The following is a 15,218-nucleotide window of genomic DNA, read 5'->3' as shown; positions in this document are numbered from 1 at the left end:
CAGCCTCTGTGCCTGCAGTAGTTGACATAGCGAGGGTTACTAGAGCTGTTGGCTTGTCAGTGTTTTCTGTTTATTGTCACCGGACGCCATCTTTCCGGCAGGTGTGGGCATGCGAGCGTGGCACACCTCCTTTTGGATCATGGAGCTGATGTCAACGCTCAGAATCGGCTGGGTGCCAGTGTGCTCACTGTGGCTTCCCGAGGGGGCCACCTGGGTGTGGTGAAACTGCTGCTCGAGGCAGGCGCCACTGTGGACCATCGTAACCCTTCTGGAGAGTCAACAGCATCGGGAGGCAGCAGGGACGAACTGCTGGGCATCACAGCCCTGATGGCTGCCGTCCAGCATGGGCATGAGGCCGTCGTACGCCTGCTGATGGAGTGGGGTGCGGACCCCAACCACACAGCCCGGACTGTGGGCTGGAGCCCTCTGATGCTGGCAGCCCTCCTCGGGAAGCTCAGTGTGGTGCAGCAGCTGGTCGAGAAGGGAGCCAACCCCGACCACCTCGGCGTGCTGGAGAAGACAGCCTTCGAGGTTGCCCTTGACCGAAAACACAGGGATCTAGCTGATTACCTGGACCCACTGACCACTGTCAGGCCGAAAACAGGTCAGACCACCTCACTTCCCTGCCACTGCCTCCCCCACTCTCTTCTTCCTACCCCCACCCTCCCATCATCCATCACTCCCCCCAAAACTCAACCTCCCCACCACCCTGGTCCCTGCCACGGTCTCGTAGAGAATTGTTTAGGTTGCACAAGCCAAGGTTTGCCAAACCAAAAAAGTGTGCAGGAGTCTTGACATGAAGGCCATGAGCTTTGAGCTATAGAGTCCCCATGAGTGCTGGCTACACACATTTGCTAACATGACCAGGTACTCTGGGGTAAATAGCGCCTATGAACTTGTAAGGTGAGGCCTTTCCTCCCTACTGACTTTCCTCTCTCAACTGACTCTGATGTATGTGGTCCTAGGATCCTTCTAGAACAGAGACGAGCATAGTTTTCTCTGTAAAAGGACAGATAATGAATATTTAGGCTTCCTGGGCTATGTAGGTGCTGACGCAGTGATTGTTATTGACCCTTGCTAGAGTGAAAGCGGCCATATTTAGAATGTAAATGAGTGGGTGTGGCCCTGTGCTGAGCGCAGAGATAAACTCGGGACAGGTTGGTCGCAAGCCTAGGTTTGTTCTGGAAGGTGCTGGCCTTCAGTCCCTAAGGACCAGTTCACTCATAGCGAGTGTGCAGTAGGTCCCTTCCGAGTTTGGGTTTCTCTGGCAGTTGACACGTTTCTTTGCTGCTGGTCTTAGGGGTGGCTGCTCTTCGTGAAGTGGTTACATAGCACGGTGCATTTTGGAACCTGTGCTCTACAGTGTTGCACACGGCCTGGGCCCCAGCAAAGCAGGCTACAGTTGGCTTGAGCCTCACTTTGCCCACTCAGGCCATGTGACCACTAGCACGGCTGTGGCTTCCTGGGAATCCTAGCATCTGGTCTCATGAAGTAGAGATACGTTTCTGTTGCCAGGGTCTTGGCAGCTGTACTTTGAAGTATCTGTCCCAGTGCCAGGTGTGTAGCTCCCAGCAATGGAAGTCCAGTTCCTTTGCTAGTGTTCGTGGGGTGCCTGCTGGGTTCCGGGCACCCTTCAAAGCACCCAACACTTTTCAGCAAACAGTTGAGACCCAGATCCCCACAATGGAGGACAGTGGCCTTGGTCAGGGAAGGCAAGTCATAAATAGGAAATAAATGACCGTGCGCGAGAGGTTAGTGCTGTGAGAGAACGAGATGAAGAGAGCCAGAGTGGCCGTGTCCAGCATTGTGAAATGGCAGGGATGGAGGTCCAGGGAAGGTAACCATGAGTGGACCTCAGAAATCCAGCAAGTGTCCTAACCACTGGGAGGGCCACCACAGTTGTGAAAGCTGCACGATTGACTGTTATTACAAAGGTTCTTAAGTCATTAGCAGTACACACACACACACACACACACACACACACACACACACACACACCATTCTTCCCTGGAAATGCAGGAAATCCACCTGCACAAGACCTTGGCCTTTCCGTGTTCTTTCTCACTCCAACCAAAGCTGCCCAGGGACTGTGACATTCTTCTGTCTTCCTGCTGTGTGGAGATTGGGGCAGGTCTCCTATCCTTGGGATATGGTGGAGTCCCTGGACAACACCACTAAAGCCCAGAGTGAAGAAAGTCCCCACCGGGCAGTGGCTTATCAGCTGCCCCAGCCTCAGGAGCCAGGCTGCACTGACAGTGACTCAGTGTACCAGGTGACTGCTTAGCATCCAGCAGTAAGAGTGGTGACATTCCTGTCTCTCAGAAAGCCCTGGGCCCAGCAAACCAAGCTTGTAAGCAATTAAAGGCACTTACAGTTTTACAAATTTTATTTTATGCATATGGTGTATTGCCTACATGAATATCATTGTACTGCATGTGTGCCTGGTGCCCTAGGAAGCCAGAAGAGGGCACCAGATCCCCTGCACCATGTTACCATGTGGGTCCTTGTGTACCTCTGGGTCCTCTGGGAAAGTAACCAGTGCTCAACTGCTTAACCTCTCCAGCCCCCAGAGGTGCTTTTTGGGTGACTACAGTGTGGTGTCATGATATTTCACAGGCAAAATTAGCCCTGTTGTTCTGTGGCCCTGCTGTTCTTGATATTGAGAGTCACGGAGTTACTCCATGCAGCTTGGCTGGGGTGGCTGCTGGGCCAGTTAGCACAGTGGTACTCTATAGGCTCCATCTTTCTGAAGCACCTCCTTCCTACGCCACCTGCTGCTCCTTGGGACAACTCCGTGGCACAGATGCTGATGTTAATGGGACAGCCTGTCTAGAAACATGCATGCTAGCTCACATGGAGGTCACTCACTGCTCCTCCCAGGCAGCCCAGAGCCAGAGGTGTCCCTCATGGCGTTCAGGAAGGTGCAGGAGTCCTGCCCGTGAAGCCCAGCATGCTGACTGGCTTTAGGGAAGGTCTGATTGTGGGCAGCTGCTGGGCCAAGTGTGGTATGAGCCTGTGGAGGGAGGGAGGGGCGTGCACTGGTGGGCGTGGAGTCACAGCACCAGGTCAAGGGTCAGAGCCAGTGTGAACATGTCTGATGGACGGTTGGCTAGACAGTAGTCCACAGACTGGTAGGGCACCCCACTCAAGTCCTTAGTGTCTGGAAGGAAAGGACAGATGTCGTTGGCTTTTCTGGGGGCCACAGTCATTACTTCCAGAGCTCAGTGGTTCAGTGTCACAGGGTTCTCTGACCTCATACTTAGCTCATTGTAGTTAGATTTTAGAAGTTTCTTTTTCAAATTTTTATAGAGTGAACTTTTTCCAAGGCCATACTTTTGATTAACCTAGGTAAATACACCCCACAATGTTTGCAGAAGTCTGAGGTGACAGCTACCCAGGAGGGCTGTCACATAGTCCCCTGCTCCCAGCTTCTGCCCCATGATTTTTAAAGCTAGCCTGCGCTCTGACCCCCTGTGGCTTTAGAGTTCTGTTAAAACTTCTCCTTGGTTGATTCTGGAAATCTCTGTTTACCCAGATGAGGAGAAGAGGCGACCTGATATTTTCCACGCCCTGAAGATGGGTAAGTGCTTCAGAGAGCTTCTGGATGTTGCCGAGCCCAAGCCCCACCCTCCCTCCAGCCTGCCTGTCTCACCGATTCACCACCGGCACAAGGAATCCGATAAAGAAATGTGGTTTTGTTGTTCGCTTTTATTTAAAAATATTTTTTTAACTTCTGTGATGTTATAATTTACTCTCACCGGGGAGGGTGGGCCCCGGAGGCCTGTAATTTATTAGTGTTCTGTGCACAGGCTCTAGAGCACTCTCCCAGTCCCTACCATCCCACCAGCTAGATGTACCTGGCTCTTTCTGCGAGCCCCAGTTTTGTTATGACTGAAAGACTCTTTAGCCCAGAGTTTCCACCTGCCTGTGTGCGTGCATGTGTGTGGGGGGGTGGGGAGGGGGAGGAAGAGGCACTTGTGTGGCACTCCATCATGCGGAGGTCAGAGGTCAGGTTCACCATTGCTCACCTTCTTTTCTTACCGTCCACCCAGAGCCAGGCCAGCAAGCTGCTGGTATTTATTCTCCTGTCTCCTACCCACCTGTAGGAACGCTCAGATTATAGACACCTACACTACATGCCATGTCTGTCTTTCATGTGGGATCTGGAGATTCAAACTCAAGTCCTAAAGCTTTCATGGGTAGCACTTTTACCCATACATCTCCCAAGCTCCAGGATTTCCTCTTGATGCAGACACCACCTTCGGGCAGCCCTCCTGGATTCCCGTTCACCATCTAGACCCTTATTTTCTCTCTTCAGTCCTGTGGCCCTTCCTCACTCTCCCTACTCTCTGAGACACAGATAGCACCTGTGTTTGTTCATCCATCTGTCATAGGTAGAGGGATCTGAGTAGGGCTCCTTCTGACCCACCTTACTGGCCCCGTGACCATAGCAGAGGCAGAGTGAGCCATTGTTCATCACGAGAGACAACTGAATAAATGATCTTGTGGTGCCAGGGGCTGTGCATCACCTGGACTCCTGCCGTTTGCAGGAAACTTCCAGCTGGTCAAGGAGATTGCTGACGAAGACCCCAACCACGTGAACCTGGTCAACGGGGACGGGGCGACCCCACTGATGCTGGCTGCTGTCACGGGACAGTTGCCCCTGGTACAGCTGCTGGTAGAGAAGCATGCAGACATGAACAAGCAGGACAGCGTGCATGGCTGGACGGCCCTCATGCAGGCCACCTACCATGGGTCTGTGTCTCCCACCCCCTTCCGCATGAGGCCAAGCAAGTGCTCTGGCTGGGGCCTGGGGTGTTCTGACCCAGGATGCCACCTGTAGCCAGCCCAGGGCTGTGAGGACATTGAGGCCTGCAAAAAGATAGAATGAACGTGGGCTCCATTCGGCCAGCCTCTGTCTTATCCAGGGCACACGCCACCCTGCCCTGGCTGTATAAACCCATACAGCGGGTGCACGTTAGGCAGAAAGATTAATTTCCCGTTTGTTTCCAGCTTAACCATGATTGGTCATTTGGCATTTTCACATGATGGATCAGAGACCTCCATTAAGCATCCCTTCCATGATCTGAGCAGTGGCCACAAATACCTGGGCTTTCATGAGCTCACACTGGCGGTCATCTTGACCTTCCCCTTTAAAGTAATGTGATCATCCCAGCTAAGTGGGCTGTCACTTCTGCAGGCCCCTCTGGGTCTCCCCTTGCCTGGTTCAGCCAACCATGTCACACTCCTGTATCGGTTCTCTTATCCGATGAGCCTCAGATCCTTGACCCTGCCAGAAAGTTCTGTGGACAGGTAGGTGTGGTGGCTGAGCGCTTTGCTCTGGGATTGTATTGTCATTAGGGAGGAACAGTAGGACTGATGGGAAGCACATTCGCCCCTGACCTGCTGAGTGACAGGGTGTGATGGGCCACGTCCCACTTAAACACTGGAAGGCTGTGTGCCCCGGTTAATGTTGGCAGCCTTGTTGTCCGGGAACATAGCCACACTTTTCCCTGTCACTTGCTGGATTAGCCAGTTTTCTGTCACTCTTAACAAAATGCCCAAGGCGGTTAATTTATAAAGAAAAGGTTTAGTTTGGCTCATGGTTCTGCAGGTTGCTATTCGAGATAGAGCAGTCCTGAGGCTTCCAACCTCTGGGGAAAGTATCCACGGCATGGGCAGAGGGCAAGTGTCTAAGAAAGTGCTTAATCCAGGAGGCAGAGCCAGAGGCCCCTAACCCGCCCTGAGGGCACATACACAGCGACCTCTGTAAGGCCCCCCTCTGATAGCCCACAGCGCCTTCCTGTGACCAAGCCTTTGCATATGGGCTGTAGGGTGATCAATCCCCACATGAGAGTAAGGAGTCTAACTGCGTGCCTCTTTGCTCCCCAGAAATAAAGAAATTGTAAAGTATCTGCTAAATCAAGGGGCTGATGTTACTCTTCGAGCCAAAAACGGATACACGGCCTTCGACCTGGTAATGCTGCTGAATGATCCTGGTGAGTCAGCCTCCATACCCTTCCTCCCCCGGGCACCGGAGCCCGCCTCCCTTCACTGTGGAGTCTGTGCTGATTCTTAGAAGTCTGTCTCAGGGATCAAGGGCCCACACCACGCTTTTGGGTCTCTACGCTAGCCTTCTTCCAGCACTAGCAATCCCAGAGTTGGAGAGACAGGGCAGACAAGGGCATGCGACTTTGCAGGCCGTCAGGACCTAGAACCATCCTGTGGTCACAGTCAGAGATACTAAGTGACTTTGCAGGAAACATCAAGGGCCTGTGACAGGGAAAGCTGAGTGGAGAAGGAGGCCCATTCTTCTCTGGTGGTTGTTGGCCCTGCTGTCCCCCTCCATGCCTCCCCTGCTCTGACTGGCCCTTTTCCTAAGGTCCAGGGCCTCCAAAAAGGGGCTGCATCTCTGACATATCACTCTCTTGATTACCCTAGAGGTTCAGTCTAGAGATGGAGGAGTTCAGAGGCCTCCTGAGTCATACATGGGCTTTGAGCCTGGGCTGGATTCCCAGCCCCATGTTGTGAGAATGGAGATTCTGTACATTTGCTTTGTACATGGCATGGTGTAAATGAGGTCAGGGGATGGCTTGTAGACGTTTTCTTCCTCCACCATGTGGGTTTGGGCACTGTGCTCTGCTTGCCAGGCTTGGTAGCAGGTGCTGTTGCCCTCTGAACATCTGCACACCCTGGCCTCTTCCTTTCCCCCTCCCCTCCTCCATTTCTCCCTTCTTCCTCCTCCTCTCCTCCTTCCTCTCCCCTCCTCCTTTCCCCTTCCTACTCTCCTTCCTCCTCCTACCCTCTTCCTTCTCCCCTCTTCTTCCTACTCCCCTCCCTTCCTCCTCCCCTCCTCCCCTGCCTTCCTCCTTCCCTCCTCTTCCTCTCCTCCTTTCCCTCCTCCTTCTTCCCCCTCCTATTCCTTTGCCCCCTCCTCCTACTCTCCTCCCTCCTCCTATTCTCTTCCTCCTCCCTTTCCTCCTCCCCCTCCTCCTCCCTTTTTCCCCAAGACAGGGTCTCACTGTATTGTTGAGGCTGACTTTAAACTCAGCCTCCTGTCTACTGGGATTGTGGATGCTGAGTTTAAAGTCACTGTTAACTGCCGGGTTCAGTTCCCAGCACCTACAGGGCAGTTCGTATCAGGCTGTAGCTCCTGTTTCAGGAGATCCAGTGTTCTATCTGGCCTTCATGGGTACTGCATGTATGTGACGTACAGCTTGTACATACAGGCAAGCCACTCTATAAACATTTTTTCTAACCATAAAAAAAAAAAAATCTCTAAAGTGGGTATGGGATGGGGATAAAAAAAAAAATCTCTGAAGCACTAAGAATGGGTGTGGAACTGAACCCAGCAGTTAACACTCTTAACTGCCGAGCCGTCTTTCCAGCCCCTTGGTTTTTAAGTAAAACTTTTATCCAAAAATTTACTGCAGAGACCTGCCTACTATTGAATGCTTAGAGTTGGGGCTTTCTCTGCCTTTTCTGTTTACTGCCTTATCCTAAAGGCATTGAACATACGGACAGGTAGAGGGGTTTCAGGTGAATCCAGGTGTCCCCTGTGGGGATCTGACCCATGAATCCCCACTGCACATGGTGCCTTCCCAAACCCAGGATCTCTGAGATCTTCCCAGTCTTGTCCAACACGCTTTCTAAACAGCCTAGTAGAGTTCACAGTAACTAATAGCACATTTAAAACATTTTTTATTTGCATTTATTTTATGGTGAGGTTTTTTTCCAGTGCCAAAAGTGCAGTTTCCCCTGTAATGTGGTTTGCTTCAGTGCGGCCTCCTCTTCAGAGACAGTGCGTTCCTTTTCAGTGAGGTCGTCTCAGAGAGGCACGGGCAAACGCCCGTGGGTTAACCTGACCCCAAGAGCTTCAGCTGCGCCTTGTGGGAGCTTGGTTACCTGGAGATGTTCAGTGATGGAGAATCCACATCTAAACCTTAAGTTTGGCATCACCCTCTGAGCCTTTAAGCACATATAGGAAAAATGAGCACTGTTTTGGCCATAAGTACAGTGCCCAGCCTTACCATTTGCCCTGGGCACTCCTACCAGCTCCCCCATTATACCACAGAAATGGCACACGCTGATTCTTTAGCGACATCCTCGGGGTGCCTGGTGGCTTTTCAGATATGCATACCTCTGATGGCCCCGGCAGTTTCACAAGTGTAATTAAAGTGAGCATGAAGACCTGAACCTCTTGATTTGCATGATTTCTTAGGGTTTTCTGGGTCAAGAGACTAGCGAACCATTTTCACAGGTTTGCCCTGGGCGCTTGCAGGAAGAGCTAATGTGATTTAAAACACTCTTAAGCACATACTGAGTGCCAGTACCTTGAGCTCCCGAGGAATCCTCTTGAAATCCTCAAGACACATTTATGGGCTGGGGTTAATGCTAGCTCCTTGTGAACCTTACAGAGGGACTGTAATTGACCTGCCATTATGTAGGGTGGGACAGAGACAGAATAGGAACTGCTGTAGTCTGGCTGCGATCTCACGCCTTTCAACACCCTGCCTTCCGGAAGGGAGGGGGCCTCTAAGAACATCAAATAGAGAGAAGTGAAGAGGTTGAACTGGGGACTCGGGGTTCTGCCTGCCTTGCTGTTGTTGCAGGACCAAGTTCTAAGGCTGATGAGGGTTGACTCGGACTTCTCCCTAGGGCCAGGAAGATGCACTCACAGGTCAGGCATTGCCTTTTGTGCCCACAGACACTGAACTTGTTCGACTGCTAGCGTCTGTGTGCATGCAGGTGAATAAGGACCGAGGTGGTCGGCCCAGCCACCGTCCACCCCTGCCCCACTCGAAGGCCAGGCAACCCTGGAGCATCCCCATGCTGCCCGACGACAAGGGAGGCCTGAAGGTTTGAAAGGGCTGCGAGGCTGTTGCTTCCTGTTCAGGGCTGGACTGGTTTTGGGGAGGGCTGTGGGGAGGGCATGTCAGTGTGACTGGCAGGGGAGTTGGAGAGCTCAGAGGAAAGGAGGGGACCTAAGGAGACTGGGGTGACTGAATTAGCAGCTTTGCAAGAATTCGGGGCCTAGAATTGCACCCCTCAACTTTAAGACAAGGCAGAAATCAAGACAGTGGTATAGAACCCCATTTTTTTTTAACCCTTCAGGATATAGTCCTGAGCTAGACAGATCGCACAGGCACTCACTGAGTCAGTGACTGTTTTACCTGAGGGATGCGGCTCTCTGACCCGGCACAGGAGCTGCTTCTGGAGAAGCTGAAAACAGACTGAGATGACTTGTAATGCCCTCCATCTGACTGTGCCACTCAGGGTCCCCTCGGTCTTCTGCTGCTTCCTGCAAGTGCCAGAGTCCCTCTTGTCACTCACTTTCCTCGCCCCACTCCGGCCTGCTTGTTTAAAAACTTACTTTATTCCCAAGAGCCAGACACCTGCGTTGTCTTGTGTACCAATTCCCTCTGGGGTCATTCTGCTCTGGCCTGCCTTTCTCTGTGACTTGCCCAAGCTGGTCTTACAGTGCTGTCTCCTGAGGCTGTGACCCCATCTTACCACTCGTGTGTTGATGGGAACTCTGAGGAGTGCTGGGCTCCAGGCCTGGTTCTACACTCAGCCCTGGGAGAAGACCGGCCATAGCCACAGCAGCTTAGATTCTCGTCATCTAAGAGATGTCATCTCCTGGACTTCTCTAATGCAGGTGGAGGGAGGCCGTGAGGGAGAGAAAGCAGGCTTTTAGAGCCGCCCCTTGTGGCTTCTGCCTGTCCCTCGCTCATGGTTAGGCTCCAAGCAGCCAGCTCCTTGCCCTGCTCCATGTTTTCTCTGCATTACAGCACCAAGGAGATGAGGGCTGGCCTGGAAAGGCTGGAAGGATTTGGCGAGCAGTGTGGTCTTTGGGAAGGGTGCTGTGGCTGCTTGGCAGCGGCTGCCTTACACCCAGGAAGGGGGATGCTGTATGGGGCTTATCCCTGGGCTCGTCCTGTTGTTGGCTACAGTTGACTTTTGTCTCTTCCCTCCCACACAGTCCTGGTGGAGCCGGATGTCCAACAGGTTCCGAAAACTCAAACTTATGCAGACACTGCCACGCGGGCTGGCTGCCAACCAACCTTTGCCTTTCTCTGACGAGCCTGAGCTGGCACTGGACTCCACCATGCGGGCACCCCCCCAGGACAGGACTAACCACCTTGGGCCACCTGAAGCAGCCCATGCAGCCAAAGACAGTGGTGAGAAGGGCTGCACCAGGGTGGGTTCCAGCAGGGGCACCAAGGCCCAGGTTCCACCTCCTGGACTCTAGTAGGCCATGAGATGAGACACAGGACCAGTGGCTGGTCTGGAAGACACCAGAAGTAGGCGCACGTCATGCTGAGTGTAGAGTGGGCAGCAGTAACCAGCCCTGGAGCCCCGAGGCCTGGTTCTTCACTTCCTACTAAGGACCACAGGCCAGGCACGGCCTCTGATGGTTGGAGTCTTCACCATCGAGCGTGACTGGCTTGTGGTACCAGAAGTGACTTGAAAACAGTGAGTTGTCACAGTATCGTGGCGAGCCTCACACCACCAGGGCACTGAGTTGACTGAAGGACCTTGCCATCCTGCTGAAGGATTTCCAGACTGGAAGGGATTTGATAAGATCCCTCGGGCAGTCAGAATCCCACCCTGGATCGACCCCTTTGGAAGCACCGTTAGAGACAGACTACTGAGTGGGCGTGCTGCTATCTGACCCAGCACGGCAGAGGCTGGAAACATACTCCGAGAGAACTTTAAATGCCTTCCATCTATTAGTGTATTGAACACTGATTGTTATTAAATATTTAAGCCCCCAGGAGAGCTGGATTTCCAGGATGTGGGGCCCCCAGCGCCGCTCTGCAGGCTGTGGTCACAGGGAGGGCCATTTCAGGAATTTTCCATTTGTTTTGCAGGCCCTGGGAACCCGAGAAGGGAGAAGGACGATGTGTTACTGACGACCATGGTGAGTGGGGTGCCTCAAAGCACGAAAGGCAAGAGAGGATGTGCCTGGCCTGTGGTCCCTTAGCAGAACAGGGGATCTGGGCTGGTTACGGCCGCCCACTCTGTTAGACTCGGTGTGACTGCCAGTCCCTGGCTGCTTCATTCTGAGGAGGAAGGGTGTGAGCGTCTGCCTCTGTGGTAGCCACAGGGAGATGGATGGTTAGAATGGGTGCCATCAAATGAAGCACTGGCTTCTAGGGATCATAGCAGATGCCAGCCCTGAACTGCGAGTGAAGCCTGGTAAACATCTGGGGTCTCATACAACCCAAGGTGGCCCCACACTTGCTGTGTAGCAAAGAGTGACTTAACTTCTAATCTTGCTGCTTCTGTCTCCTGAGTGCTGGGATGAAGGGGATCCATCATGCTAAGTCACACAGTATCTGGCCCTCGTGTGTACTGTATGCTAGAAAACACCATTCCAGTGGAACCACATCACCAGATCTTAGTGCCGAATCTCAGTCCTGGCCTACATGTTGTAGGGACTAAATGGGAGAGATTGATGTGCAGCCAGCATTAACAGGAAGACTCACCAATCCAGTTAAGTTGGGGGGTGGAGGAAGGGGTGTTTCTTGTCTAGAAAGGGCCTCATTTTCCTGACCTGTAAGCCTAGAATTAGGGTAAACTAAGAGTATCAAAAGGTCCCCGAAGTCACAGTGGCATAAATAAAACAGCAGGGTACTCCACTGGGTTGGAGGCCTAGGTTCCTCTATCCTCAGTTCCTTATTGCTCATTTGTTCCCAAGGCTACCTCACAGTGCAAGAGGGCTCTCATAGCTCTGGTCATGATATCCTGTGATAGATTCTCCACTGCAAAACAGAACCCTTTGAGTACAACTTAAAAGGAAGGTTTTTCATTTTTGTTGTTGTTGTTTTGTTTGTTTAGCTTATGGTTCTAGAGGTTCCCATCTATGATCTCTCTGAGGCTCTGTGGTGACAGTGAACGTCATGTGAAAGAAAACCATTCAGTTTGTATAGTGAGGAGGGAGAGGACCCCACGTGTCACTTCTGCTCATGGCAGACGGTTTATAGTCTAGTCACATGGGCACAGCACAGTGTGCAGAAGGCTGGCCCATGAAATCTGTCCAGGTGATCAGGTCCCGATTAAACACCAGCTGTGTCATTGCTGAAGAGAAGGGGAAGGTAGATCCTGTCAGAAAAGCTGCCTCTTTCTCAGGGGTGACTATCATCACAGTGGTGGTTTTGAAGGGCGATTGTCTCCCTGGAGACCTTCAGCTTGTGCTGTCTGACCTTGACTGTGTTACCTCACCTCTCTGGGCTTGGTGCTCTCTGGCCCCAGGAATCTCCTGACTAGAGCACCTTGGTGCCGAGATCCTAATTCTGGCCAGCAGAGGGCAGTATTGTCAAGGACAGGCGCACCTGAGCAGCTGGCCTACCCACCTAGGCGGGGTAGGTAGGTACAGAGCTGCCAGGCAGAGTGTCTCTGCCTTTGTCCACACTTTGCCTCCATCAGGTGTAATTAGGGGCCCCCAAGATGGTCAAGATCACACGTCCAGAGTGATATGGTGGCATTTTTCGTTTTCATCCTCTGTGGGTTTTTCCTAAGCGGTTTTAGTATGGGAGATTTTGGAATCATGTTATTTATACTAAGAATGGCAAATACCTCAGCACTTCCTAGGCGTTCAGCTCTGTACACATGCTCACCCAGCCTCCTCAGGGCTGCAGAGAACAATTTCCCCGCAGAGTGTTGTACCTGATTTATTAACAATTTCCCATGATCTTTTCCATGTCATTAAAACCTTGTTTAGCCACATCATGTTTAATAGCCGTGTGACGGGGCAGTCCATCACAGAATGACTTCACCGGAGAGAGACCCATGGGACGGATGCAGGGAGGGGTGTCTATAGCTCTTGGTAATTTTCACAGCTCTGTCGAGCATCTTTAGACTGTTTGTCTCCTCGGCTTCCTGGCTGTTCCTCGGGCAAAGAATATGAAAGTCACTGGCGTCCAGAAGGGTCACAGAAATGCCCATCTGCAGAGGGCTGGCTGCCTTGAGTTTCTCACCCAGCTCCTGTCAGATAGAGGAAGTTTGCCCATTTACAGACTGGCAGAGAAACAGCTTAGCCTGTGGAAGGAGTCTGGGAGGCTTGCCTCCAGCCCTGGCACTCTTCTGTCCCACTGCTGGTGTGCAGCAGAGGGCGCCAGTGGCCCCACTCAGTGTCCCATGGTGGATGGCTGTGGGCCCATAGTGCTGTTGGCCCCAGCGTGGACGTTTGCAGCTAGTGGTACAAAGCTGCCTGCCTCCTCGCCTGCCCACCCCCAGGCAGGGTTAGCCGTGGGATGTCTGTCCCCATGGAGGACCATCTGGCACCATGTTCAACCTTTCCTTAGTTAAAATAAATGTGGACATTGGAATGCTGCTGTGGACATCCAGCAGTCAGTGTGGTGTGGATTTTATACTGACCCTAGTAGAGATTCACAGCATAGAACTATGTCACAGTTGAAGAAGTGTTCATGGTGGAGGCATGGCTAGGGTGTGGTGAGCAGGAAGGGAGTGCGGTTGGGCTTGGAGCCCCCAGCCTCTGTTCCTTATGCTCATCCCAGCATGGTACACACTGGTTTTGAGGCTCTGCACCTCCTCCTGTACCCCTGGGCTCCAGCCATGCCTACCTCCTGCCCATCCTACGTACGTTACTTCAGCATCTCTTATTCTCTGGTTTGCTCTCCCCATCCACACCTTACCTTACCACAGTGCACTGGGTCACGGGGAGGAGAGCACCTGTGATGCCAGTGGAGAAATGTGGGGAGGCGCCATCATCTGCAGTGCCGGGAGCCTGCCTTCTGCAGTGTGGGAGCCTTCTGGGCCCCTCTAATCCTGGCTTGTCTGTTTCAGCTGCGCAATGGAGCCCCCTTCCCCCGGCTCCCCAGTGACAAGCTGAAGGCCGTCATCCCACCCTTCCTGCCCCCGTCCAGCTTCGAACTGTGGAGCTCCGACAGGTCCCGCACGTGTCCCAATGGGAAGGCGGACCCCATGAAGACTGTGCTGCCCCCAAGAGCCAGCAGGGCCCACCCTGTGGGCTGCGTGGGCACAGACGGTGTAAGTCATCCAGGTGCTAGACTGTGACACTCCTCACAGAGATCCGGGTGTGTGGCTGGCAGAGGGGCCTCAGGCACTAGGACCCAGGGCCACAGCAGCTGCTTTGTTCTTTAAAGTGAGCCATGTCCTTGTCTTAGTCAGGGTTCCTACTCCTGCACAAACATCATGACTAAGAAGCAAGTTGGGGAGGAAAGGGTTTATTCAGCTTACACTTTCACGTTGCTGTTCATCACCAAAGGAAGTCAGGACTGGAACTCAAGGCAGGCCAGGAAGCAGGAGCTGATGCAGAGGCCGTGGAGGGATATTACTTACTGGTTTGCTTCTCCCGGATTGCTCAGCTTGCTTTCTTACAGACCAGGACCTCCAGCCCAGGCACGGCACCACCCACACTGGGCTGAGTCTCCCCTGTTGATCACTAATTGAGAAAATGCCTTACAGCTGGATCTCAGGAAGGTGTTTCCTCAACTGAGGCTCCTTTCTCTGTGATAACTTCTTGTGTCAAGGTGACACACAAAACCAGCCAGTACAGTCCCTTAGTCTAATTAAATCCTATCAAAGAACTGAGAATGTGGAAGGTTAAAGTGTTGCAGGGACCGTGTGTGGAGGCAAGGCCCTCTGTCCTCTCTAGAGCTCTGGGTCCCCTCAGGGGACCACAGTTTGAGGACCCACTCTAGCTCTCCCATCTCTGCTTCAGGGACGTAGGACCCAGACAGGGAGGTGACCTGGGAAATAACTTATCATTGTCTATCATTGGCCTGGTGGGGGTGGGTCAGAAATGGGGCTCTTCGACTTGTTCAGGGCTGTGATCAAGAACACACACTAGAGGGCCACTGTGTGTACTCCTGGTGCTTTTGTGGGAGGAAACACCTGTCCCTTTGACCTCAGTAAGATCTCTCACCTGGAGCCTTTGGCTGGTCCCTGAGCTGCCAGCGTGGTGTGTGTCTTTGGGTGTGTGGACTGCCCTCAGTGTGGTTGAGTAAGTGGGTAGGTTGTAGATGAGGATTTAGGACAGGCTGGTTCCTGAGCTGCCAGCTTTGTCTGTGTCTTTGGGTGTGTAGACTGTCCTCAGTGTGGTTGAGTAAGTGGGTAGGTTGTAGATGAGGATTTAGGACAGGCTGGTCCCTGAGCTGCCAGCTTGGTGTGTGTCCTTGGGTGTGTAGACTGCCCTCAGTGTGGTTGAGTAAGTGGGTAGGTTGTAGATG

The 15,218-nt window shown here is 52.7% G+C and overlaps 1 protein-coding gene across 7 annotated transcripts in view; it reads left to right on the top strand.

Moving 5' to 3' along the window:
* Anks6 (ankyrin repeat and sterile alpha motif domain containing 6) overlaps positions 1-15,218 on the top strand; it is a 41,417-nt gene that overhangs the window by 7,280 nt on the left and 18,919 nt on the right. For all 7 annotated transcript variants that reach the window (XR_010066414.1, XR_010066413.1, XR_010066416.1 and 4 more), the window contains 8 exon segments: positions 102-604; positions 3,536-3,580; positions 4,551-4,755; positions 5,893-5,999; positions 8,708-8,859; positions 9,983-10,181; positions 10,875-10,924; positions 13,813-14,016. Coding sequence is in view for 3 of the 7 variants with exons in the window: in XM_063287917.1 (XP_063143987.1) it covers positions 102-604; positions 3,536-3,580; positions 4,551-4,755; positions 5,893-5,999; positions 8,708-8,859; positions 9,983-10,181; positions 10,875-10,924; positions 13,813-14,016 (1,465 nt within the window). In the remaining 4 variants the exon portion in view is untranslated.

The sequence above is a fragment of the Rattus norvegicus genome, chromosome 5 (genome assembly GCF_036323735.1).
Source record: "Rattus norvegicus strain BN/NHsdMcwi chromosome 5, GRCr8, whole genome shotgun sequence".
In the NCBI taxonomy this organism is placed as follows: domain Eukaryota; kingdom Metazoa; phylum Chordata; class Mammalia; order Rodentia; family Muridae; genus Rattus; species Rattus norvegicus.
Note: the sequence above shows the minus strand (reverse complement) of the source record. Positions and strands in the feature narration are given on the sequence as shown.